At 48.7% G+C, this 26688-nt stretch overlaps 1 protein-coding gene across 1 annotated transcript; it reads left to right on the plus strand.

Moving 5' to 3' along the window:
* Positions 1-23724, plus strand: PGM1 (phosphoglucomutase 1). Its single transcript, XM_026111604.2, has 11 exons — positions 1-336; positions 11318-11480; positions 11754-11900; positions 13563-13688; positions 15135-15325; positions 15898-16052; positions 16608-16723; positions 19728-19863; positions 21311-21494; positions 22275-22409; positions 22998-23724. The coding sequence occupies exons 1-11, from the start codon at positions 88-90 to the stop codon at positions 23085-23087; spliced, it is 1692 nt and encodes a 563-aa protein (XP_025967389.1). The 5' UTR covers positions 1-87; the 3' UTR covers positions 23088-23724.
* The last annotated feature ends 2964 nt before the right edge of the window (positions 23725-26688 follow it).

A 26688-nucleotide genomic window follows, 5' to 3' on the forward strand; every position in this document is an offset into this window, starting at 1 on the left:
GGCGGCGGCGGCGGGCGGTGGCGGCGGGAGGCCGCCGGGTGCCGCCGGCGGCAGCCCGGAACTGGCGGCGCGTCCGTCCGTCCGGCCATGGTGCAGATCGCGACGGTGAAGACGCGGCCCTACGGCGACCAGAAGCCCGGCACCAGCGGGCTGCGCAAGCGGGTCGCCGTCTTCCAGAGCAATGAGCACTACGCCGAGAACTTCGTGCAGAGCATCCTGGAGGCCGCCGTGCCGCCGGCCGAGCGCCAGGCCGCCACCCTCGTCGTCGGCGGCGACGGCCGCTTCTACATGACGGACGCCGTGCGCCTCATCGTCCGCATCGCCGCCGCCAACGGGGTAGGTGCGCCGCGCGGGGCCGGGCCCTTCCCTCCTGGGAAGAGCAGCGGATGCGCGTTTATATTTATTTTTATATATATATATATAATTTATATATATATATATTTTTTTTTTTGGAGGTAATTCTTCTTTTTTCCTGGTCGCTATTGCCTCTTGGGGGTGGGCTGTGAAGATAGGCTTTTATGCAGAAAAAGGAATCCCCCAGAAGATGAGTGTTCGTAAAAAAAACCGGCAAGGGGAAGGGCCGGTGGCTGCTCCGCTCGCTGGGGCGGGCGGGCGGGCGGGTCCGGGCGCTCTGCCGGGGGCTGCAGGAGCCGGGGGCATCTGCCTTGCAGGGTTTAGTCCCAGTGAGTTCAAACTGCTAAGACAGAATTGGCCCTGAAGTAAGAAAAACCTTGTGGAAAGGAAAGAAAGGAAGCAGGAAGTAGGAGAGGATAGATGGAGAAGATGTGGGTTAAGAGTCAAGGCAGTTACTTTAATAACTTCTTGTTCTCAAATCATTAATTTAAAAAGCAAGAAAGTGGCCACAGCCTGAGACAAATGTTAACTTTTTCATGCAAAAATATAGCAGCATTACAACATTGTTAATCCTCTACTGCGGCAGGTTCTCTATACCTTTTTTGTAGCAGAATAGACAGTAGTGAAATAGACTTGGTTTTAATAATTTTCTATATATTTACTTTCCAGTTTCTGAGCACTTAGAGTATGCTTGCTTCATGCTTTTTCTCTGTAACTACTAGTTCCCTGATAGCTGCCACAGTGCAGTTGAGTAAGAGCCCATGAAAGGGGTGTTTCCTCATGATAAATGTGAAGTAACTGGAGTTTGCCTGCCCTTCAGAGAGGCGTGAGCTACCCCTGTCCACCTGTAAGAACGTGTGCGGTTACTGCGGACCAGGGAGCACGTGGTACCTGGTCCTGGAGACCTGGGTTTTGTGTGGATGCTGGGGCTCTCGTGCAGCTTTCGGACTCCAGCAGCCAGATCCCAGAGAAATGCTCGGTAATCCCATACGGAGAAAACTCGGGAGGTGGCTGCACTGCCCTTCTTGAATACCTGAAGTGGCCGTGCGGTTTTGTCTGTAGAGGACAGATTATTAGAGTGTGCATGAGGGAAACTGGAATATAGGAATAGTAAGAATGGGGTAACATTGAAAATAAGAACTAAGGAATAAAGGTAAATTTTGGCTACAGGCTTTTTTAACATCTAACTTCATTCAACTTCATTCAACCATCACCTAACTCCAGGCAGGCTGCCACCTGTGACAAAGCAAGGCAGGAAAAAGCATGTTTCTGATCATAGGGAGTAAGAAGTGATTGATTTAATACTTTTAAATCACATGTTTTGAGACCTGGTTGAATGGTCTTCACAAGATCCGCAATTTATGGTCATTAGTTTTACGAGGCAAAAGGTAAGGATGCTAGAGTGAGTTTCGTTTTTGTCTCCATCTAGAATGGTTAATGGTTAGTATATACCTAAACACTGGTATTTGACTGAGCAACAACTCAGTTTGTGGTTATATGGTTAAGAAACGTTTATAAGTCCGCAGCCATACAAGTGAACAAAAATAGACCTTATTGGTTTTGCTCTTCTCAGTTGGTATCCAGTGTAGTTTACCTGTTTGTTTTAGTGTGTTGTGCCAGGTTTCCTTTATGGTATTCTCACGTTGTTAGTGAATCTGACTCTTTAACTGCATGAATAAAAATTAAAATGCTCTAGTCATAACCTGTCTGAGTAGAATTGTGTCTGTATAATAACTTACCTCAAAGTGCACAAAAATAAGAGTTGAAGTTATAAATCTGGATCTGATCATGCAGCTAGTACCATGCTGATTCACTAACACTCAGTGCTTTCTGTTGCATGCTCAACAGACTTACCATGTCCCTGCTTCCTCCTCAGATAAAAAGGTTTCAAAGTGCTGCAAAGTATCTGCATTAAAGCAAATTGCTTGTAGGTGTTTTGAATGCCAGGCAGTGCTTTGCATGTTAAGTGCTAGCCTGGTTTTGTTTTACTGCTGCAGGACAAACTGCTTTTGTTGGAAATACTGCTCTCTACCCTAGAAAGTTTGGTTTCCTGGCTTGGCTGGTATTAGGCTTTTTCCCCTCAATTATCCAAGGAAACCAAGTGTTTAAATTCTGTTGCGTTGCCCGGCTGCTCTTCAGTTTGCTCTGCTCTGCTGTAGTTTACTTCTGTAGCTCTGCTCCCTTTCTCTTTGTGCTCGTCTGCCTTGGCCCCGGAGCAGTTCCCCTTTCTGCGAGCGCTGCTGGGCCTCGCGGGAGGCGATTTGGTGGCCTGCCAGCCTGGAGGACCACGTCTGCTCCCCGCTCAAGCGCCCCTGCGCTCCCGGCCTCCGTGTCCCGGCTGTGAAATGGGTTTAGTGGAGCTGGCCTGGCTGGGAACTGCTTTGGGCATTAAGATCTGATGTCTGAAGTAGGGGAGTATATACCGATGGTGCCATCAGCATTCCCGTGCTGATAAAGCCTGGATCCAGATCATAGTGAGCTTTAGAAGACATCCATACGTGTAGCAGCTCTTGGAGCCTGGAGGCTACTTCTGCACTAGCTTGGCTTCTTGTCTGTAAAGATCATTGGCTTATCTCAGTTTGCAGTTAAAGGTTATTAAGGCAGCAGTTACAGTGTCCAGTTTCTGTGCCTTTTTGGAATTGTGAGCTCTGTGGCAAGGAAACCTTAGCTCAAGCAGGAAGAACTAAGGTGCTTTGCAGTTAATCTTTTCAAATCCAGCACAGGGAGAGTTGAGAACTGTACTAACAGGGGCTTTTTTGTATTCTCCAGGATCCCTGGCTCCATGTAACCAGAAACCTCAACTTCATGCTGGTAGGGCAGTAATACAGTCTAATGCCTTTTCTTTCTCGAGGCAGAACTGGGATGGGTGAGTTGTGCTGAACAGCAGCTATCTGTATGCCTTCTGCTCAGGCTGAGTGTCTGCCCCGAGAACAAGAAACGCAGGCGGTGGGTCCTTGCCATCGCACCTGGTGACTCAGGCAGGCTTGCGTGCGGTTCCAGCTGAGCTAATCAATGTGTTCGTTAGTGCTTCAGCTGATGAATGTATCTTAGAAATACACAGAAATAACATAGAGCGTCAGTAAGATACAAGTGCAGGGAAGGATGCTTAGGCATAAATAATCAAATGTGACTATAATAGATATATTTATAATCATCATATAAGCTGCAGAATAATATACTAAGCAGCAGATCTGTAGAAGATGATCTGAGGTTCAGTGTGGACCACAAAGATTCCTGGCAGTATCATACAGTTGTCCAGAAACACAAATATTACTTTGAGATTTTTTGAATAGGGTGAATAAACAAAACCCAGGAAATAAAGTCTCAAAAGGAAGATAGTGCCTGTTCCGAGGTACCACTCCTCAGAGAGGATGTTGTCTGCTTGAGGAGGACTGCAGCAGACAGCAACAAGAATGACCAGAGGTCAAGAAAACCTGACCAAAGAGGAAAGACTGAAAGACTTTGCTTAGCCTAGAGATGGGGAAACATGCTGGCAGTCTTCAAACCTCTGCAAAGATGCTGCAGGGAGCAAGGTAACAAATTGTTCTGTGGTCTGCTGGGGATAGGGCAAGAATGAGAAATGCAGCAGCTGAGGTTTAGGTTAGGCATTACATCCAGACATACATCCAGAAAGTATTTTGGAAGCTCAAGGCTAATGGAAGGAGTGTGTCCCCGAGGCTAATGTCCTCCCTTCCCCTCCACTCTGTGAAGCCCAGCAGCATCCCTCGGGCTTGCCTTGCTCCAAGTAAACCAGCTGGAGTCCCTCTCCCGTTGCCCTGTGCACAGGGCCAGCAGCAAATGTCAGGGCAGTCCAAGTAAACACGCAGATTTTAGTATGCTTTGCAAGGCTGACCTTTAAACAGGGCAAGTTGCTCAGCCCAGGTTGTTGATCTTTGCTCCTCCATCAGCCCCTGATGGACCTGGCCCTCCTCGGTGTCTACAGCAGCCTGCGCGTGGTGGTTTCCTGTGCAGCCCTGCAAGAGCTCGTTTCCCAGTTTTTATGCTATCCATCTAGCCAGCCCCTTAATTCTCCCTGGGGTGCAATGTAAATGCAGAGCAGTGTGCCTTAATTCCCGAGTGACTCTCGTGTGTGGGTGCATGTATGTGCACTAGTGCCGTCAGGATGGTGCCAGGTGTTTTGCCTGCCTGGAATCTCTGCAGCAATTCCAAAAACTACGTTTGTAATGAGTCGTTATGCAAATGAAGAGTTTTGCAACTGCAGCAGCATTCTTCATGCAACTTGTGAGCTTGTGGTGTGTCTTTCCGTTTATTTTAATCTGGCTCCGTTTGTCTTGGCGTTGCCGAATGTGACACATGCAGCAGTGGTGGCCTGTCCCAGGCCCGTGATCAGGCAGAAAGTGCATGGTTTTGGCAGCTCACCGGTGGGGTTGTCCAGGGCTGGTGCACCCTCCTATGGTGATTGCATGCACAGCAGTGCATAGCCTATAATTTTTCTTTGGTTAGGAGTAAGGGAAGTGTGATTTCTATCTTAAAGGAAGGTCACGAAGTAAGTGTAAAATACCTGATTTGACCCCATTTGCTCCTTTGGCTTTCGTGCAGTGTAGCTTCTAGACTAATCACAGAAAAAGAGCACACTGAGATTATGCCTATCTCCAAGGGATTGTCATCAGAAAAGTTCCTGGGGAGCAGGAAGAGAAAGTTTGCAACTAATTACAGATGCGCAGTGGGTGCCCTGGCTTTTTCTGTCCACTTACAGAGAAGAGAGAAGTGCAAGGACAGGGGAAGGAGCAGGGGAGGAATTGTGTAACTATAATATTTTGCTACAGTATTTTACTGAAGTTTAAATCCTCTCAAAATAACCCCTTGTTTGTCTTTTTATCATTAACCAAAGTCAACAGTTAGGAGGCAAGAGTTCATAGCTTTGACGCTGTTCCTGCATTTTGAAAGCGCGTGATGGTGAGTGGGGACCTCGGCCGTCAGAGCGTCTCCGCCTGCAGCAGATGGGCCATTTGGCAGGAGACCACCCGCAGCAGCCCCCAGGGAAGCTGTGCAGCCTCCCACTGCCACGAGCAATCGGAGACTCAGCAAACAGCCACGAGCCAGAGCTAGAGAGACCGGGTGGTTTCAGTAGGAAAGAGAGGCAACTCGGAGTTTATACATAAAAGGATTTTTTTTTTAATGTGTAAGAAGTTGTCAGAAGGAAGATTGCGATTGATATTTTCTGTGTCAGCTCAGCAGGACTTAAACCACAGCAAGGAATAGGAAACTGCTTCGAAGCACAAGGCTAATTATGCCCTGGCACAGCTTACGTGGAGAAAAAAGATTTCAAGAACAGGTTAAATAGGCTTTTTGAAGCATGTCCTAGGTGTTTTTGATCCTGTGTGAGTTTTGGGGAGGGAGTAGGTGACCTGCTGAATTCCTTTCCAGCCTGCATATGATGTGTAACGCCAGCAAAATAAATCTTCAGCCTCGTAACCTTCCTGCCGAGCAAAGGACCATTTCCTTCCCCTGTCTCTGGCTGCCCTCTGCTCCAGGCTGTAAGGCGGTCAGGGCTCATCTTGGAGTTTATTTCGCCTCTAAATATGCTGGTAATCCACGTGATCACCAACCCCCTGTATCAGTCTTGGTTGGCCAATTATGGGTGACTTAGTTTATCCAAAATCGTGATGCATGTTTGCCAGAAAAGGCCTGGTACGGGATGAGCGCCCCGGGGACGAGGCTGATGTGCTAATCGTGTCCCTTTGCTTTCTGTGCAAGGGCTCATTGCTAGGTTTTATGTTTCATTGCTATAACTTACTTCTTTATGTACACAAAGCAAGGCGTTAGTGACCAACTTTTTTCTCTCCAGCTTAACGTAGTCTGATCCCTCTGTCCAGTGCATGCACAGTTAATTACGCGCACGAATACCTGAGCTTGCACAGGCCTTCTCCCTGCCGCTAATTCCTCGTGCATCTCCCCGTGCATCAGCGGGAGCCAGCAGGTCCCTGCACCCTCCTCGTGTCACTCAGTGCCGTGGCATTTCGCAGGGCGGTAAGGTTATCTCACCAGGAGGGAGAAGGGAAAGAGCTAGGCCTTTTTGTGCCAGGGGATGGTAGCTCATTTTGGGAGCTGGATTTTGTCAGCTGTGCCGCTAGAGGGAAACCTGGGCCTTCGCATGGAGAGAAAGGGCTGCTCAGCCGCAGCGGGCAGTGGCACCACCAGCACCGCAGGGACCTTCCTGCCGGGGCCCTGGTCACTCATCATGATTCAGCTGTATGCACAACTCCCTCTTTTTTGCCTTCTTAATAATGGGACAGGCTGAGTTGTTACGAAGTATTGGTTTAATTGCTCCAGTAATATCCATAAAATGTTTACGGCAGCTTGGGCAGAGGACTCAGAGTGCTGTTAAAGAGGCTTGGAGGAAGCTGTGATTTCAGCCCAGCATTTGAAGTTAGCTTTCCAAGGTTCAGCAAGATGATGCCTTGTAAGAATTTCTTGGTGTTTTGGCATCTCTTCTGTGTGTATTTAGTTAAGGTGCTCCAAAATTCACAGCTTCATGATATGCCACTTTCCAAAATATGATAGGCTTCTGTAATTCTTGGGGCATAATCCTGCCTTTGATAAGACTTGTGCGGGTAGAGTGTAATTCAGTTGAAACCATTGGTCCATTGGCTTTTTAGCTACTCTGGATTTTTCTGTATTAAAGCAAAGGTTAACGCACTATTCATCCCGGATAACTTCCCCACGTTTGAGGGGAGCCTGTGGAGGACTGGCAATGGCGAAGCTGGTTGTCAGAGGAGAAGTGAGCAGTAGAAGCAAACCGGAGGTAACAGATCTGCTGGCTTCCATTTTAAGAGTGACCTTTAGCTCACTGGACTCCACAAAATAACTTCAGCAGAGCCCTGCCATGCCTGCTGGAGGCTTCCCTCGGGGTATCCTCTTCCCAGCGAACGCGGCGCGCCGGCCGGCCCGCAAGGGACCCGGCGCGGCCATGCAGATCTGCTGGTCTGGCTGAAACCGCGCGGCTCTGCACGGGGCAGCGCGTGCAGCCTGGCAGCAAATCAGCACATCGGACCAGCGGGCCGAGCTGCTGAACAGCCTCCCTCCTCGTCCCCAGCACTAAAAGAACATCGGACGGATTAACATTGCTGGGCTCTGGTGCGTGATAGTACCGAGTGGCAAAGAGCCATGACGGTGATGTACAGAGGCTGGTAGAGAAGACAAAAATTTCCTTTTCCTGGCCGTCTCGGCGAGGAGCGGCAGCGTGGAGTTGGGTATTCTCCCTGACATTGATCCTGCAGAACAAGTGCAAGAAAACGTCTTCAGTTACAGAAACCACCTTCAGCTCAAGGTTCAAGGAGCTATTTTTGGGTGCTCAACTCCTCCACTGAACTTCTGTCTAGTAGGTGTGCCACTGCTGGTGTCAAGATTGTTTTTTATTTCATCATAACTTATTTTTTATATGCATTTATATGAAAAAAGAACATGGAAGAGACTCCTCTGCCTGTGTTGACTGTGCCCACAGCTCCTTACAACGACCAGAAACCAGGAACCAGTGGATTACGGAAGAAGACCTTTTATTTTGAGTCCAAGATAAACTACTTGCAAAATTTTATCCAGAGTATATTTTTTTCCATAGATCTAAGAGATCGCCAAGGATCTTCTATGGTAGTTGGAGGCGATGGGAGATACCTTAATAAGACTGCAGTGGAACTGATAGTCCAAATGGCTGCTGCCAATGGGGTTGGTAAATGTTAATTGACTAAATTCCTGAAGCTGTGTTAGGTGATAAATGCAGAAAGGCATAATAAATTAGCCACTATGAGGTTTAATTTCCCCACAGTTTTTAATCAACTGCTGATAGTGACCTTTTCAATGGAAAATCAGATCGGTAATGCTGGAATTAACGTTTATTCACTTTTCAGTGATGCAGATGGAGAGAAGGATGTGGAAGTACACGTGGAGCAAAGAGAATAAATACTGCTTGTTTTCTGGGTGTTCTCATTTTGTATTTTGACATGCCACAAGCTATTGGCACTTATGGGCTACATATCATCTCCATCAGATCAGAAAACCCAGATATTCTTAACTAGTAAAGTAACTGGTGGAGCCATGACTCCCTGCTCAATGGCAGAGTGGCAAAAGCAATTTCATTATTGATCTGAGGAGTAAGTTGTGGCTGTGCAATAAGTATTCCTGGCGCCTTTGAAAATAGAAATAAGATGTTCGTTAAAAAGTGAGTGAAAGTCTTTGTAGTGATCTCCGACTATGCTGGAAGTCTGTGTTTTGGAAGCAGAATGGAAGAGGTGTCTGTGTGCGGTAGAGTGCAGTTCAAGCTCTGCGAGAGGCTTGGGAACTGGCATTTTGTCTGTCTTTCCTTTTGCTTTTTAAAAGGAAAAGACTCTGCTGTCTGTCCTGGTTCCCTCAGCGTGGAGCAAAACTACGCTGAGATGTGCCTTGCAGCAGTCGTTTGATGGAAAAGCTGATCTGATCACAGTGCTCTAATTTGTAATGAACGGGTGAATATGCGGAGAGAAATATATATATATATTTTAAATCAACATATTTTTTCAGGCTGAAAAAACCACCCCATCCTTTGCCATTGCAAATTAATGCAGCCCTCTGAAGTCAGCGTAGGGGCTGAGCGGGAGAGCTGGAGAAGGTGAGCGGGCTAAGGCCAGGCCTGCTGCTTGATGCAGGGGCAGACTTTCTGCTGGCGAAGATGAGGTTAAGTGCATCTTCACCAGCTGAGAGTTTTCTCCTGCATTTCTTTCTAGTAAAGTGGCCCATGTCTGGTTAAAGTGCAGTTTCCCTACGGGATTTTGGTATTTTTCAGTGTTTGTGTGTTCTGGTCGTTCCTGTGAGCTTGTGCACGAGCAGGGTGCTAATCCTGCTCGGCAGAGGGTAAGCGGTGAGTCCGAGGATGCTCTCAAACATAAAGCCGTGAGAAGGCACGCGTTTCGTGTTTTGCCTGTGTGCCGGCCTCGTTGTCAGCGGGTGCCAGGCAGGTCCTGCCACCTCTGCAGACGTGGGGTCAGCAGGACTTCCAAGGAGGACCAAGCACGCGGGGTGTGCCGAGAGCGTGATTCGTGCTGCATCCCTGAAGTGATGACTCGTTTGGCTAAAGGGAAGGAATAAGGTAATTGTCTGCTTAACCTGGCTTGTGTAAGTAGAAGGGTCTCCCAGGATATTTAGGATTGGTGAGGCTGCACTTGGTGTGCTGCTACATCTCTCATTCAGGAAGAGGACTCAGGGGACGGCGATGTGATGGAGCGACAGAGCATCTTGCCTGGCTGGGGGCACGCATTTCTGGCGTCAAGAGCATTGAAAAGTGCCAGCCTGCGTTACGGGAGGGAGGAGGGTGACTGCAGCGTGGTCTTCTCTACTGGTTGTTTGCATCCTCCTGGGGCTTTTGATAAAAGCAGAGTAGAAGCACTGCCAGGACTGTTTTGAGGTGTTGTAACCCAAAATTGCCGCACAGAGCGGGCTGGGTGAACTGGTGTACCGTGAGCACTTTGTGAAAGCTATTTCTGTGTTGTTGCAGTCTTAGATTTTTCTTATAAGAAACTCCAGAGAATTAAAGAAGTTTAAGTGCAACTTGCTCAGCATGCTGGTACCCTGAACAAGCTTTCTCAGTGCTTGCCATAAAGGATTTATCATTGGGGAACGACAGCTGAAAAGCTCTGAAGGCCCAGGACCCCAGATCAGAGAGCAGCCTGCATGGAGAAGAGTTTTTCCATTTTCTTTCCTCAATATAAATTAAGATTAAGAAAAGGGGAGGGGAGAGAGCTTCTGCATGCTTCAGGGGAGCAAGTTCCTCATCCGTGATAGTGCCCCACATGCGGCTGGGGGTGGCGAGGTGGCCCATGAGCCCCCGCGGGGGCTGCGGAAACGAGAAGTGACATTTTAGAGGGGTTTCTCGAGACTTTGGTAATTCTCGGTAAAGCTGAAGGAGCAAGACTTGAGGTGGGAAGAAAACATGAGATGGGGTGTGCTGGCTTTGACAAAGACTGGAAAAGAAAGCAAAACCCATGTGGGCTGGACTACTTCAAAGTAATTTAATGCATGGCATAATGAACCTGTGAGATCAACCAGGTAGGCAGGGACCGTAAAGGCTGTAAGCTAGGTACTGAGACTGACTGAAAGAAGGGCATTCGTTTAGGGTTTGGAAACTGCTGTTTCACATTTCTGTTCTTTGTTTGCTGGAGGTGGATTTCTTTTACTGGTGCCTTTGCAACCCATCATGGCACAGCAGCGAACGTGAACCTTCCCTGTAGGAATGCTGCTCTTGTTCTCTGATTTATCTCATTTTTGAATGAAATTCTTCCTTTCTGTCTGTCACATGCAGGCTCTAATCTGCTTGGCTGATGCAGAGTAGTTTGCTATTTTTTTTAAAGATCTCTGTTGGCTCATTTGAGAGCTATGTTAAAGAACATCATCTTCCAGAAAAATACTTATCTTCTGTTTTACTATATGCATTCCAGTGACCAGATTCTGATTGCTTTGTATTGCTTAGCACACTGGCCTGCATTTAGTCCCAGTGATATTAGTAAATCCGTGGGAGGGGGATGTATTACCTGCTGCGAGTAAGGGAATCTGCCTCTGATCCCATTGGGGTGGTGATGTTTGGTTTGTCTTGACTTGTCTTAACCCCATTGTGTCCTGTGAAAGCAACGTTCGAGACCATACCCAAAGAGTTGTTTGTTTAGATACCTCTGGAAAACTCGTCCTTTCAGCGCAGGCTGTCATTTCCAGTTGAGCGGCAGCGTTCATAAAGGAAAACGCTAAAAAGGCACAACAGAGCCCAGGTCAGATGGTGAGCTCCACTGTACGCACGGGGGAAGGTCAGCAACCTTCGAGAAACGAGCTGCCCCTTTGTAGAGCAGTGCCCCCAACGTCACTGGGCCTCCTCAAGAGCTTCCAGTGACCGTTTCACCCGTCACGCCGACCGTTTGGGCTCCAGTGGTCTTGCGTTGTTACAATTTGGGGCTCACAGTTGTTTGGTTTGCTCTTTAATTTTCAGATCGGCCGCTTGGTCATCGGGCAGAACGGCATTCTCTCCACCCCGGCCGTGTCCTGCATCATCAGGAAAATCAAAGCCATTGGCGGCATCATCCTGACAGCCAGTCACAACCCTGGTGGGCCCAATGGCGACTTCGGTATTAAATTCAACATTGCCAATGGAGGTAAGGTTGCTTGGTTGGTTTGGGTTTGCTATGTTCCTGTTTGGCCATTTCTTGTGTTGAGAGAAATGAACCTGATTTTAACTGTCTTAATATCAGTGGGGTTCAGTGCCCTGAGCAGTGTGTTCCCCTAAACAAAGCAAGTGATTTGCTCCCGCTGTCGCGTGGTCCGTTCCTGGAGATGTATTCCCAGCCCCAGGTCTCTTGCTGTACCTGTGAAACACCAGTCTCTTGCAGCTGTTTAACTCCTTCCCTTTCCCGCATTTTAACTTGCAGGTCCTGCTCCTGAAGGCATTACGGACAAAATTTTCCAAATCAGCAAGAAAATTGAAGAGTATGCAATCTGCCCTGATCTCCAGGTGGACCTGGGTACCATTGGAAAGCAGCAGTTTGACTTGGAGAACAAATTTAAACCATTTACAGGTGAGCGACTGCTTTCCCTACTGGAAAGTTTCCTTTCAGGTGGAATTTGCATGGACCTGCCGTTAACAGGCAAGGTCAGTTAGCGTTTTGGGTGGCCAGATGCGGCCACTCTGGTCTCTGTCTGATCCGTTGGATAACCCGAGCTGTAACACCTTCCCTGTGACCCTGGCATCCTGCTTGTGCAGCATCGCAGCGTGGGTAAAGTTTTCGCGTGTGCTGTGGCCCCAGGTTCTGCTTTCAGCGGGGACTTAGGCCTTAAGAACTGGCCTTCTGCTGACTTTCAGTGTGTGAGGAATGGGGCCTGGGATGTTTTTTTAATTCCCATTAGGTATCTCAAATACAACTCTATTTGAGGCAGTGGGAGTTAGATAAACGACAAACGCTATCTTTACCAAACTTGCCTCAGTATCAAAGTGACCTTTGAAACTGGGCTTAGTGTCTGCTAACTCACTTAGGTTGCTTTGAAACTTCTCCCCCCTCCTGATTTAGAAAGGCATTTAATCTTGATTGAAGATTACACACCATGGTGAATTCACCATTTCTAACAGCTGATTGCTTTCCCTTAAGCAAAAACTCATAACTGTATGTTATTTCCAGTTTGAACTTTTGCTGGCTTCAGTTTACCAACCACATCTTGTGCCTCAGTGGCCAGATTGAAGTTCCGTTCCTTTTTTTTTTTTTCTTTTTGTCTGTATCTAACTTTTATGTAGGTATTTTAATTGTATTGATTCTGTCCTACAAAAGGTTATACGTGAGTATGTAAATCTGACCCATTGAACTTTACTAAAATTAATATGACTACTGTGTGAGTAATGCTATCATTAACATGTAGTTGCGAAACAAATTTGCAGTTAAAGTACATTTTCCTGATCAAAAATTAGTGTTAAGCGTTCAATCTTTGTAACTGATTTTCATGTCCATAGTTTCACAAATGGAAACTCTCATTGTGAGTGGGAAAGCCATGACATTTTACACATGACTTCTGTCAACTATCAGTGAAATACGAAAATACATAAAAGAAGACTTTTTTCAAAGTTCATGCAAGTATTTTGCCCTGCCTCCTGGTGACCTGAATTTGTAATGAAAGAAATACTCAACTGAAAGATCGTGACAGTCCGTAGTGCTCTCAGCCCCCATTTCCATCCCCCAGGAGTTTTGTGCTAACGTGTTTTTCATGGCTCTGTCTTCGTGTGGCCCATTAGCTGCAAAGGTGCAACTTTTCAAACTGCTGGGTGCACAAATCATGGTGACTTCAGTGGACACTGGAAATCTGTTTATGTATTTCTTTTTTTCCCCCTCCTTTTTGTTTAATCCTGCTTTCCACGTAACTGAGATGGAACTGAGCCCCCTTGACAAAGTTCGGGGAGCCATCGTGGTGAACGGAGTCTGTGAAAGCAGAGATTTGGGAACAGTGTTTTGTCTTAACAATTTTGGTTGGTCTGTTTGATCTGTAACCCCATTAGCAATGGCAGCCTGTAATTAAAGGTTTCTTAATATAGGACAGTTATCATTTTTCTGTACAATATGGTTCTACTGGATGTTTAAAGACTTATTCTGAACCTTGGCCCTCAGGGCTGTTAGCGTGGTGCTGTACGTAGCAAAATGACTTTCCTACGTGGATTTCAGACTGTGAGAGTTGGTCTCTGTTTACTTGTTTCCCAGTGGAAATTGTGGACTCGGTCGAAGCTTATGCGAATATGCTGCGGAACATCTTTGACTTCAGTGCACTAAAGGAACTGCTTTCGGGGAAAAACCACCTCAAGATTCGCATAGATGCTATGCATGGAGGTACGGGCTGGCTTGGGTTTGCAGGAGTGCAGGGGGTCCGGCGTCCCTGGGGCTTTGCCACCTGCTTTTGCGGGAGTATTTTGTCCTGGAGTTTATATCTGTCACTTGTGAATCTTGCTCTTCTTTTGTAGGTGGTTTTTTTTTTTTTTTTTTTTTTTTTAAGTGCTCATAAGCAATCTCATTGCTGTCAACGAAGTTACCTTGTTGTAATTTACAGATTTGGGCCTATAGGAGAAAGAAGATGACAAATTAATTATCTGCTCTTTTAAGGCAGTGCATAGGAAGCTGCAAAAGTCAAGTGAGGTCATAGCTGTGCAAGCTGCAGAATCAGCGATGTATTTGCTAGATGGATTTTGGTTGATGCAATATTGACTGCCAACAGCTGCTGTGCTAAAGAAAGTATCATGAAATCAGGAACCAATAGACTTGGGAAAAAAATGATATTGCCAATAATGGTACATACGGTGTGTCTCCTCAGAGCAAGATTTTTTTTTTGTCGGCACAGCTGAAAAGCAACTGCAAACATGCTGTGTTTTTCTTTTCACAGTCAAACTTGTAACTACGTTATTTTCTTTTGTCAAGTGTTCAGATGAAGGAATTGAACTAGGGCAGAGCCCCTGGTGGGGTTTGGGGAGATGCTGTGTGGCTCACGCCTACCTCTCCATGCTCTCTTTTCTTGAGGAACAGTGGAAGTTGGTGCCAAGTGTGTGATCAGAGCCACCCAGGTAGACTCTGCAGCAGTCAGTGTCCCACTGAAGTCACAGAGGTTAGGCAGGGGTCTGCCTGTACATCTTTGATTACAAAAATAGGACTCTTAAACTGTTTTATATGTTTTAATACACATGCCAAGTTTGTGGATCTCATACAATAGATATATTCAGGAGTGCCCTAACTTTCCTGGCATCTTGTTTCTCTTGTCTCCAGACCATTCCCGTTCTTCCTGCAATTCCACACCCACTTTTTTTTATTATCTACTTTATTAGAGTATGGAAGCAGGAAATCCTATTGCAGTGCTGGATATCTGTGATTCAGCCCGTTTTGTTCTCCCGTTATATGGACTGCCATGCCAAAACCTCGGTGCACTTCAAGCATAAGCCCGTCGTTACCCTGGGTTTGTGCAAGGCATGTCACAGCAGGGTCCTGGTGCATGTGCTGAGCCCCTGTCGTAAGCTCATCCTCACTTTCAAGCACAAGTAGTTTCACTTAATTGGTGGGACAACCCCTATGCTTAAAAGCTTGATTTGGCAAGAACTTCTGGCCCTGGATGAATCAGGCATAAGCACTCGTAAATGGGGTCTTTGATGTAAGTGCTTGTGCTTAATACAAAAAAATCACAGAAACTGAATCAAAGTGAGCAGACCTGAGTCCTGGGTGGTTACGTGGACGATGTACAACCGACTGACGGCAGAGGCTGACTCGTTTCCTTTCCACATTTTGCCATGCTAGTTGTGGGCCCTTATGTAAAAAAGATCCTGTGTGAAGAGCTCGGAGCCCCAGCAAATTCAGCTGTGAACTGCACGCCGCTCGAGGACTTTGGCGGCCACCATCCCGACCCCAATTTAACCTACGCTGCCGACCTGGTCCAGACCATGAAGACGGGAGAGTATGACTTTGGAGCTGCCTTTGACGGAGATGGGGTAAATGAGCTGTTCTCTAGCTGTGTTTTTGCCCTCTAGTCAGTGCTGGGTAGTGACCGCTCAGCTGCTTTCAGGCAGAGGAGGATGGAGGTGAAAAGCATCCTCGTTGAGTTGATAGGGCAGCTTCCAGTTAGGCACAGACACTTTTGCCTTTGAGTTCAGTAGAAACAGGATGGGTCCAGCTGGAGCAAGCCCAAAGGCTGCGAGAGAAAGCTTACCAGCTACTGGAAAGGAGATTTTTCTCCATCTCTCCCTTCTGTAATTGGGAATGGAAGAGAATCACTTGCTGCATTTTGCCACCGTGGCAGTAGCTAGGTACTGTATTAATAATGAAATCCACGCTATTTTTAACTAGCTTTAAAAATGATGAAAAATCAGGAGGAAGGAGAAAACACTATCAAGGTTTTACTATTTAACTTTCTCAAAATTCCACATTTATTTCAATGCAGTCAGAAATCTCTCTGTGCTGTCGGGTTTATTGGCTGTGCCTGCAAAGCAAAACTGCTTCAGCCATTGCAGCCGTTACAGACAAAGCTGGGCAGCGGGTTATTTCTCTCTCTTGCCTTCACCAGGATCGGAACATGATTCTTGGGAAACACGGCTTCTTTGTGAACCCATCCGACTCTGTCGCCGTCATCGCTGCCAATATTTTCAGCATCCCGTACTTCCAGCAGACCGGGGTCCGCGGCTTCGCGCGGAGCATGCCCACCAGTGGGGCTCTCGACAGGTAGGATCTCGCGGCGTGGCCAGGGTGGCATGGGGGACACCATCCTGTCTCCGCGGTTTAACTGCAGCCACGCTGTGACCATGTGTCTCTAATCGTGCCCGCGGGCACGCGGCACATGGACTGCCCAAAGGGCTAAGCACTTCGAGGGCTGGCTGCCTTGGACACGTGGTGCAGTTCAATGGGACGTGGCATGGCCGGATTCTGCTCTCGGCTGTTTTTCCTGTCTGCAGATAAGCCCAAACAAATCATTGCCTCCCCCACTTTTTCTTTTTAATCCAATAGTGACGCTCAACCTTCTTTAAGTGCTTTGAGATCCACCACTGAAAGTGGCTCTGGAAGAACTACGTGTTTATTTTTTTAGTTGTACTTCTCAGCCATCTCCCCAGAGATCGCTACACAAAGCCGTGTTCTTTGTGAAAACAAAACAGCGGCTAACCTGCCTTCAGTGCACACCGAGAAAGATGCTTGGTGACAACTGAAGCTGCTATGGCCGTATGTCACATGGGCGTGCTAAGAGCCCGGCTGTGACATGACTTAGACTTCTTGCCTTTGAAGGGTGGCCCACGCTACAAAGATTGCTTTGTACGAAACTCCAACGGGCTGGAAGTTCTTTGGGAACTTGATGGATGCAAACAAACTGTCTCTGTGCGGAGAGGAAAGTTTTGGTACTGGTAAGTCAGTGTTCCTAATTTTACTAATGATGGTATTATTCCTGTTCTTAATTCTTTATTGTGCTCAGCACCTTGGGATTTATCTTTCACATGTAGTTTTAATGCTCCTAAATCATAAAATAACAAAACTTGCAAGAATCACGGGTGGAAACATACACAACGCTAGAAGTTTTGTCAGGGAAAAGCTAGTTCTCCTTTCAGTTATTTAGGAAGGCATATGTAGATATACAGGAAGTTTAAGGGCCTCTTTCCTAGCCCGGTCATTGAGTCCATAGGGATTAAGTGCAGTGTTAAATGTATTTTTCGACTCTTGGTGGCCAGGAAAACCTTCTAAATGTTTTCATTTCTGGAAAGAAATATGGTTTGGCGCATGCAGTTTTATTAGGGGAGGTTTCAGGTCACTATTAAATCTCTGAGTTTAATAGGGCCCTCATTTTCCTGTTCTAAAAACAAGGTATGATTTATAAAGTTTAAATTAACACTTGCCTTTGAACAGTCTAAGCAAGTTATTAGGTTACTGAGAAACAAAGTGAACATCTTAAGGAATTTTACCAGGGGTGTGCACATGACACAAAACTATTATTTGTGCAGGGAAGTCAAAGTGAGCAGAATTTGCTCCATATCTGAGCGGCCCGCTCCAAGCGCGCAGTGTTGCCAGGAGGCCTCGGCAGTCTTGAGTTTTCCCGTGGTGTCTACCACGTGGTATTAAACTCCTGACCATGGAAACGGCGATCTTTCCTGCTTAATGCACAAGGCCCAGTTTTATCTGGTCTGAATCTCCCTGGCATCTTGTTTTTCCTGTTGACTAAAGACCTCTGAAGGCCTCAGGACATGCAAGACTCAAATCTCCAATGTTTTCTTTCCACCACTCCCTATTTCAGCCTAGGCTTAGGTGTTTCACAGAGCAAAGATGACCTTAAATCCTAAAATGCCTGAAATTAAGTGGTTTGTGGGACTGGGGTGCACAGCTTGGTATGAAATGATGCCTTTTGTAGCAGAGGAACTCGCATCCTAGCCTATGGTTGAAAGTCGCTTGCTGTGGGGCTGAAACAGTCTCCAGGGGCAATGATTGTGCCGTCAAATGCTGCTCTGATCAACAAGGTTAGGTCTCAGTTTGGGAGGAAAGGGGCATTCTGGAAAATGCGGTATCTGTAAAGAAATCTTGAGGATAGTTGTGAGTAAAGAATGATATCAGAGGTTGGCCCTGAATGATTTCAGCATGTGTAAGTAGGTGGCTCTATATTGCAAATAAAACTATATTGCAAATAAAACTGGTACCATTTGCCATAGAGGCTGAGAGAGAGGTTGATTATTCTGGCCCGGCAGCGTCACATCCGAGCGGCCGCGGGTTGAAGCCGCTTTGGAGGACGGACCGGGAAAGGGCAGAGGCAGCCGCCCCTGCTAGGCTCCCCCGGCAGAGGCAAAGGGGGGCCGTCCATCTGGCAAATAAATGCACTTGAAAGAATGGAAAGGGGAGAGGAAGGTCGTTTGATAGTCAGTTAATGAGGAATTGTTTGAGTCTGACAGAATGTGAGTGCTGAAGGGGAGAGAGGTGAGGGAGCAGCCAAATAGACCCAGCAAAAATTGAAACAAACTGTGACCTGGTGGGGTTGGAGTCCAGAAGCAATTAGAGTAATGCAACGTGACAGCGTTCCTACTCGCTTTCTTGGGTATTTTACTCCAGCAAGAAGTTGATACATCACATGGGACTTCTGTTTATTTAGCATTCCTCTCCCTCACCTCTGTGCAGCTCTCTCTGCTCCGAAGGATCGGGAGGATAATTTACCGCTGTGTCCACAGCAGTGGGATTTGTGTAAAGCACCGTATAACCCATGCCCCCCACCCCTGGGCCTTTTCCCCAGCCGATTCCCCACTCCAGCAATTCTCCCCAGCACTCGAGGGGGAAAAACGGCAGCTCTGAAGTGCTCGCTGCATTGGCAGAGATGCCCGGCTACAAGAACCTTCCTCGGGATTTTATTAATACCTGTTGGAGGCTTTCCAGAGGCTAAGGCTCAAAGTTGTTTTCCAGAAGGCTCAAAAGTTGTGCATTGGAGGGGTGAAGCACAGGACTGGCGAGCCAGAAACGTGGAGGCTGGGTTGGATGTATTCTGGGCTGCTATTTGATCTCTAGTGTAATTTAGACGTTCAGGGTGCCCATCTAGGTTACAGTGCCCCTCCTAAGATTTCCCAAGGGCCTCGGCGCTCTGCAGGGTCGCTGCGATGCCTCTGGCAGCCGCGGCGAGTCGTGCTTTGAGCACCAGGACCGAGCTGGGCCAGGTCTCTGTAGGCTTCCTACCCTCCGTGCAATGCTCATTTTGGAGGAATCCTCTCTCAGCCAGAGCAGCGTTTTCTGCAGCGTTTTCTGCAGCCTTTTTATGCCATCCAACCCCTCTGCCCAGGGTAGGGGAGCAAGCGCAGCTACGAGGCCGTCTTCTGATTTCTGCATGTGAATTAAAATCCCTCCTTGAATGCTGTCGCTGGCCCCAGGGACTGGTACCTTCTCACAGGCGGCTCTTCTCTTCGTCGCTGCATGATTTTTTGGAGTTGTTGGGGTTTGGCTTCCTGAGCGAGGGCTGACATTTTTCTTGGTGCTCGGCCAGGATATGTGCTGCTCCGGGTGTGCTGCCTCGGCAGCCGGTGCCTGACAGCTGCCCAAGGAGGTGGGCGTTAGTCCTTCCTGAGCGCTTCCTTTGCAGTTTTTTTTTTAAATGTTCTTCTCACTGTGCATTCCCCATTACTACTTTGGGAATGAAATTAAGGGACTATGAATAACGAGTGCATCTGTGTGCGAGAAGGGGCCAAATGTTTTATTTGGGCTGTACCGAGAAGCAGGTGAGATCTTGAACTGTTTTAATGATGCAGAAGGGATCTAGCCCTTGAAAAGCCTTCCTTTCGGGTCTGTGCGGCTGCCGGTCCGATGGAGGAGAGCAGAAAAGGCAGAGCCGTAGCACAAGCTCCCACATGAAAAGAGGTGCGAAACGTGTCCCTGCTTTGGCTGCCGCAGGCTCCGACCACATCCGTGAGAAGGACGGGCTGTGGGCCGTCCTGGCGTGGCTCTCCATCCTGGCCGCCCGCAAGCAGAGCGTGGAGGACATCATGAAGGACCACTGGCAGAAGTACGGCAGGAACTTCTTCACCAGGTGAGGAAAGTGCTCCTGGCACCTCATGCTTAGCGCTGCCCCGTTTTCCACCCCCCAAGGATGGGCAGTCAGGAGGAGGCAGAGCACCACGCGCTGATATCGCTAGTGTTTGCTGCCACCGTGGTATTTCCATCCCACACTTGCTGTTTCTTTGGTATTGCAGCAGTTTAAAACTACCTGAGCAGTTCGCTACAGCACGCAGCACATCGAGGTTAGACAAAACTGTGTTCAGAACAGCTAACACCAAGCTGGACATAAGGAAAGGTTAAGGTGAACCCCACCAATCTATTACATATCCAGCTCTATCAAGGTTTTACATTTTATATATGCAAGATACCTTCTTTTTCCATTTAATATAGGTCAAATTCTCTTGCCATTAGGACAGTATGTTTCCTGAGACCACAGATTACAAGTTAATTTGTACTATCTTCAGTGATGGCAGTGCCTCAATGAATGGATGTCTACCTCCCAAGCCATGATTTTTCTCGTTGAGTTTGTCCAGTCCCAAAATACTCTAATAACTACAGTAGACATGGAAGACGAGAAGGGATGGAGTAAGAGCTAAGCTGCGCATAAGCAGGAGCAGGAACACTGTGCTGAGTAAAAGCGTTAGGCAGAAATCTTTCAACTTGGAAGACCAACGTGAAAATTCTGGCTCAAATTGCCAAATGAAAGAACTTGCCTTTTCCTTTTTTTTCCAATTCACAAAGCAAGCATACATCTGAGGCATTTAAACCTGTGGAAACTATGCCAGAGTCTGGAATGAAAAGGCGCAGTCTTTTAGCACCGAGGGGATGTCTGCGTAGTGAGCTGCGAGCAGTAGGCAGGTTAGCAAGCCTGCGCGAGCTCCATCTCGCCAGCTGGGCAAATAAAAGCAGGCTAAACCGCACCAGAAATTGGAGCACAAAGCGTGGGATCCTCATACGAGCTTCAGCACGTGCCGAGGCTGCTAGTCTTTACTGCTTCTCTTACCCGCGTCAATTAGATCAAAGCTGACACTAGCGTGTTGTCACATGCTGCAGTCGCACCTTCGTTTTGCTGTGGGGACACACGCTAGGAAGTTCAGGCAAAATTGCTGTTGTGAGGAACCCGTCGAGATCCCTATCAGCAAAATTAGAGTAAACTCTTTGCAATTGGCGTGGTTGGAGTCCAGCCCTCTGCGCTCGATATACGTAGCACAAGACAGTACAATTTTAGCTTTCGTCTCTACTCATGCCGAATGCCTCCGTGATGTGTTGCAGCGTATCGCACAGATCGGTGTTGGGTCACGGATATGGCCACACAGATCCTCCTCTCTTTTCTTCCCGTCCTCTCCTCCAGTAGGAGAATAGGGTGCCAAAAAATGGAGATGGGGCTGACTGCAGTGTTTAAACAGGGTATGACAAAACTTTGCTGCTAATTTACAGCCTCCCCTTCCTCATGCTAATTTTGTGGTGACTGGTTATAGGTACGACTACGAAGAGGTGGATGCAGATGCAGCTAATAAAATGATGAAGGATTTGGAGACTGTGATGTTTGACCGCTCCTTCGTGGGGAAGCAGTTATCGAGTGGTGACAAAGTCTACACGGTTGAGAAGGCTGATAACTTTGAGTACAGTGATCCCGTTGATGGAAGCGTCTCCAGAAACCAGGTGGGAACAGCTGCCTTTGGGAGCACGCCGGGAGAGGGAAGGGTCTGAAGGCTGCTGCAGCTCCAGTTTTAAGGGCTGTGGGGTAGCTCACCTGCTCTCCAGCTGCTGCCCCACAGCTGTGCAAGTCTCTAAGCCCTGTGTTGTGTTTGGCAGCAAGCAGAGGGGGCTCAATCCCTGTGTCTCTAGCACTAGACCCCCAGTTACTACCAGTGAACCCCCCTAAATGCATTTGCTCCAAACCGATCGCACTTTGCGGCTGCTCGGCGCTGCTGCCGCTGCTGAGAAGCCGGCAGTGATGCAGAGGGCAGCCCTAACGCAGGACTGAGTTCCCATCTTCCGAAGTCAAGGAGGTATTTAATACCCGTGAGGAAAGTAACCTGTCACCACAGATTATTGAAATAAAAACGTCCCGTAGACGGATCGGTTTGACAGCATAGTGGGGAAGCCCAGTAAATTGGAAAGAATAATGGAGAAACCCTGTAAGAATGATCGCCTTGCCTGTGAAATTAAAATACAATGTAAAGAAAATGCTCCTATCATTTCTAGCAAATTCTCTAGAGCAGATTAAGAGGGGCCATTGCCCCTCTGGGAGTGGGGCGAGGGTGACGGAGGAGGGTGATCAAGGAGCCTGCTGTGGCTCCCAGGTGGGACCCGGGTCCCAGGTGGGTGCTGTGGGTCCCGCAGGCTGGGCGTTGCACCACGGCGGGTCCCGGGGAAATACCTGGGCTGCCGCAGGGACGTGAAGCTGAGCTCTTCTCCCCCCACCTTCTCTCCTGCCAGGGCTTGCGGCTCATCTTCTCCGACGGCTCCCGCATCATCTTCAGGCTCAGCGGCACTGGCAGCGCTGGAGCAACCGTGCGGCTCTACATCGACAGCTACGAGAAAGATGCGCAGAAGATACACGAAGACCCCCAGGTAACTCCTGTCTCTGAGTGGTGGCACTGTTTCTACCCCTCCTTTCTAAAAAGCTTTAGTGCTTAGTGATGCTTTGCTTAGAGCTACCTGGAGATGCAGAGTATTTTGGAAACAAGACTTTAGGTGTCTTTAATCTCAATGTAAATAGATTTATTACAAAAAAAATTAAAAAAAAGCTCTGTGCAGGATGAGGGTTTTCCATTCAGAGTCCCTCACAGCTGCTGCAGCTGCACCTTAGTTTTCCTCTTTGTGTGGTGCAAGTGGCTGGTTACAGGTGCAGGAAGATGCTGTTTCACACCTGAACTGACCTTTTAGTTAAAACGTTGCATCCCTGAGGATAAAAGGAGATAATTCCTATACTGAATGGAAAATGCTTGTTTAAAAAAAATACTTGGGGGTGAAAGGATGCAGTCCAACGTAAGAGGGCAGAACCCGTTATCCTATTCTGTACTAAGTTTAACACATGGTCTTTGCAGCATCCTTTAAAAGGGCTGAGGACCTCTCCTGTAGGCAGCGTAGAAGGAGAATCCTCATTTTATACTCCTCCACTGGCTGAGTGAGACTGAGGTGTCTTTTTCTATTCTGCAGGTCATGTTGGCACCTCTCATTTCCATCGCGTTGAAACTTTCACAACTTCATGAAAGAACTGGCCGCACCGGTCCGACTGTCATTACGTAGACTCGGTCCTGATGCCACACCAGCGTGGCCGGCTGTGCTCCCCATGGAAGGGAAGTCAGCCTGTCTCCCCTTTTATTATCAAATCTGTTACTAAAAAAAATATTAATTTTATCTCTGTGTTTAAGAACACTACTGAACCGCTAAGGATAGACGGTAAAAACCAGCCCTCTGTCAGCACTTTGTGGGCACATTGCTGTGTTGCTTTTCTGCATCACGCAGCACTGTTGCTAATTTGTGTATGGTCCTCATTAGCACGGCCGTTCGGCTTAGCATATGTGCTTTTTTTATTTTTTTTTTCCTCGCTTAAACTAAAGGCTCTAGAAATAACAAAGAGACTAAATTATTCAGTAACAGGTTTTTTTTCCTCCATCATGGAAGATTTACTGGAAAAGCAGCACTTTATCCTTGCTAATATATAGATTTTTTTTTTTTAATTTGATCTCTCTAAATATGCAATGGCTGTGTATTATGGCTGAGTATTTTTCCCTCATGTGGATGTTTTTCCTCTTCAAAAACAAATTATGTAAATTGATCTCTATTTGCTATATGTCTGTATAGGAAAACACCCCCCCAACCCCTCCACGCAGAAATGAACAATCACAAGAATTGCAGGATATTAAAGTGATACGGGCTACAATTAACTGTTCAGTGTTGTTTTATTTTCTTGCATCATGCTAGGCTCCTTTCTGAGGAATACAGATCAGGTTTGGATGAGCTCTTGGGCGCTGGAGAGCGGACGGTAAGACCCTGGGGATAATCAGCTCTGCAGGTGTTAGCGTGCACGGTCTTGCCCAAGGGCACCCAGAGCGTCCCGCTGGAAGCAGCGGCAGCCGTTCGCTGTTGCCGCTCTGCGGCTGCGTGTCGCTGCCTTTGCTGGAGCCGCGCTCCTGCTCCCGGTGCCGCCGGCAGACTTTGCGCTGGGGCGGGCTGGGAGCGCTCACACGAAGGATGCTGCCAGCGGAACTTCAGAGGTCGATGCAAACGTGCTGACAAAAAGCTCTTTATCCGCTCTCCCCTGCAGAGGTGAGGCGTCTCTTCCGCCAAACTGCTAAACCCGCGCTAACCGTTCTGCCGGCAGAGCCGCTTTGGTGGAGGCGGGTTAAGGAAGCAGCAAGCGGCAGCGGGGTGCCAGGTAATCCTGGGGCTGGGTGGTGGGTGCCGCTGGGTCGGGCTGCTCTGTGCCAGCCCCCCGCTGCCACCGGCGTCCCCGCGACCGTGGTGCTGGTGCAGAGCCGCAGCCACGTCCATCGTGCATGCCGGTTTTGGATCAGCCGTGGTCAGCATGGTGGCTGTATTCAGGTCAGCATCTCTGCGAAATGCTAAGAGATAATCTGAATAAATCCTGTGCTACCAGTCGGGTGCTGAGGGCCGTGGCCGGGCGCTGCTTGCAGGGGACGCGGATGCCTTGCCCAGACCATGCTACATTGCGTCACTTAACGAAACGCAAATAAGGAAATGCAAAAGCCCAGCAAACGCTGGCTTCTGGATGAAGGGGAGACAAGAAGAAAACGACACTGAAATTAAACCCAAGTTGCGTGTCAAACCCAGCAAAGCAAGGTTCAAAGTTAAATTTGGCCACCCCCTAGTCATTAGTTATATCGTTATGTAAGCAGCGGTGTATCAAAGCCAAGTGACGTAATCTGGGCGCATCCACGGCGGGAGGCGGGTGCTCTGTTCGGCTTTGATCTCCTCGGTCGGAAGGGATGCAGCCGCTGGGGCTGGAGGCTGGGAACGAAACGTGGAGCTCTCCCCTGGAAATCACGGCTTCGGTCCATCTCGGGGTGGCGGCAGCAGCACGTTCTTCTCTCGCAGCAGCTCGGGGGTCGTTTCAGTCCAGCTCCTGCCAGAAACGGGGTTGCAGCAGAGAAGCGCCCGTGACGCAGGGCCAAAACCCGCTGGGTTTCCATTGCTGTGGTCAGACCCCCTCCGTCCCCTTTCCCCAGTCCAGCCCTGTGCGTTAGTGTGGGGCTCTGCCCCTTTGCCTGGTCTGGCGGATGGATCACTGCTGTGCTGTGCTGATGCTCTGCCTCCGGGAGCGGAGCCGGGGGTCCGCGAGGCACCCAGGCCCCCTCCCTCCGCCAGCGACGTGCGTAACCCGGAGGCCTTGCTCCATTTTCCACGTTTCAGGTTTTCCCCGATTAATTTTCCTTAATTACCTCTCCGGTGCACTTTGGGACACCGGGGTGAGACGTGCTGTTTCGGGGCTGCACCGCTGATTCCCGATTCTAATTTGCCTTCGAAGCGTCGCGTGAACGAGTGACCCCAGCGTTCATGGTTGGCCTCCCTTTAAAGCAGGTCAGCCCCGAGTTGCCCCTAATGAAACCCTCTGCAATCAGATTCTGCGTGTTAAAACCCGTTTGCTCGCAAACGACGGCTTCCACGGGCCGGGGTGCTTCCTCGGCTTCAGCATCGGCCGCGAAGCTTCCTGCGCTCTGCCAGCTTCACCTTGGATGCAGTAGCTCCAGGTGTTCCCAGTTCACCTACAATTTTTTTCTGCAAAGCCAAGCCCAGACCTTCCCCGCAGAGGCCGGTTCAGCACGCGTGCTCGGCCGTGGAGACTCGCGTGGGGAGGGAGCTTGCTCCAAGCCAAGCGGGTCAGAGCAGCCGCATCCCGGTTTAGCCCCGCTGCCCATGCGCCGGCGCGTTGGCTGCGCGCGTGCAGAAAGCGAAGGGGAAGCGAGTGATTGCTAAGGAGACCCTGTGCAGCGCTGAATAAGGAGGTTTCCGTTCCAGGCTCCTAGGTTCAGTTAGTCACGGTTTTCTCAGGAAATGCATCTTCACCCTTGGCTGCAGTGTAGCGTGTTCCTCCCAAGTCGATGACTCCGTGTGCAACGCCAGCGCAGTGCAGTCAGCCCGCACAGCACCTAATGGGCCAGATTTGCCGAAGACCTGGCAACGGAGGTGCTTGCAGAGACCCAGCTGCTCTAAGCGTGGGGGGTATTTGCGTGAAAAATTGCTCTTGCTCCTTCTTTGCGTCTCTCCAGGCTAAAGCTGTAGGCTCCTGTCCCGGAGGAACCCGATTAGATCCAGATGTCGCGCTGTTTGTATGCGTTGTAATCTTTACCCTCAGTTTACGTAATGCAATATCTGATTTCTGCATGCAGTTTCCACCGCGCAAAAATGAAAATATATCGCAAGATCTCACCAACGAAAGCAAACACATGGAAACACAAGGAGTGGAAATTCGCACAAGCACCTACCTCCTCCTCTACCATTTCTGGTCCTTGCCCCCACCCGGGTCTTCGCAGCTCGCGTTGCCCAAAGCCGAGGCGGCCGGGCGCGGGGCCAGGCCGATTCCCACCGGGGGTCACGAAGGGCCGAACTCCCGTGCCCGCGGCAGAAAAACCCTGAAATCGCGCTGTTGTGCGGGAGCTGCGGATGGTTTTCTCTAGATGGCAGCATCGAGGCTGGCGTTCGCTGACCGCGCTGGCGCCAAGCAGCTGGGCTCTGCGCTGAACGGGCAAAGCTACAGCAGGGCCAAGGCTGGCAGAGAAATCTGCCCCCGTAATTGCGACCTGTCTCGCTACCTGTTTATTTTCATTTTACGATAGCAGCCCGTGTTGTTCCCGGCACAGCCGACTGCTGCCGGTGTCCCGGGCAA

The sequence above is a fragment of the Dromaius novaehollandiae genome, chromosome 8 (genome assembly GCF_036370855.1).
Source record: "Dromaius novaehollandiae isolate bDroNov1 chromosome 8, bDroNov1.hap1, whole genome shotgun sequence".
NCBI classification, from domain to species: domain Eukaryota; kingdom Metazoa; phylum Chordata; class Aves; order Casuariiformes; family Dromaiidae; genus Dromaius; species Dromaius novaehollandiae.

Excerpts from the sequence above, each read along its gene's own strand:
- PGM1 (XM_026111604.2), top strand. The coding sequence starts at position 88 with ATGGTGCAGATCGCGACGGTGAAGACGCGGCCCTACGGCGACCAGAAG. Across the intron at positions 11,481-11,753 it reads ATTCAACATTGCCAATGGAG|GTCCTGCTCCTGAAGGCATT; the intron begins GTAAGGTTGCTT and ends TTTAACTTGCAG. Across the intron at positions 22,410-22,997 it reads AGATACACGAAGACCCCCAG|GTCATGTTGGCACCTCTCAT; the intron begins GTAACTCCTGTC and ends TCTATTCTGCAG.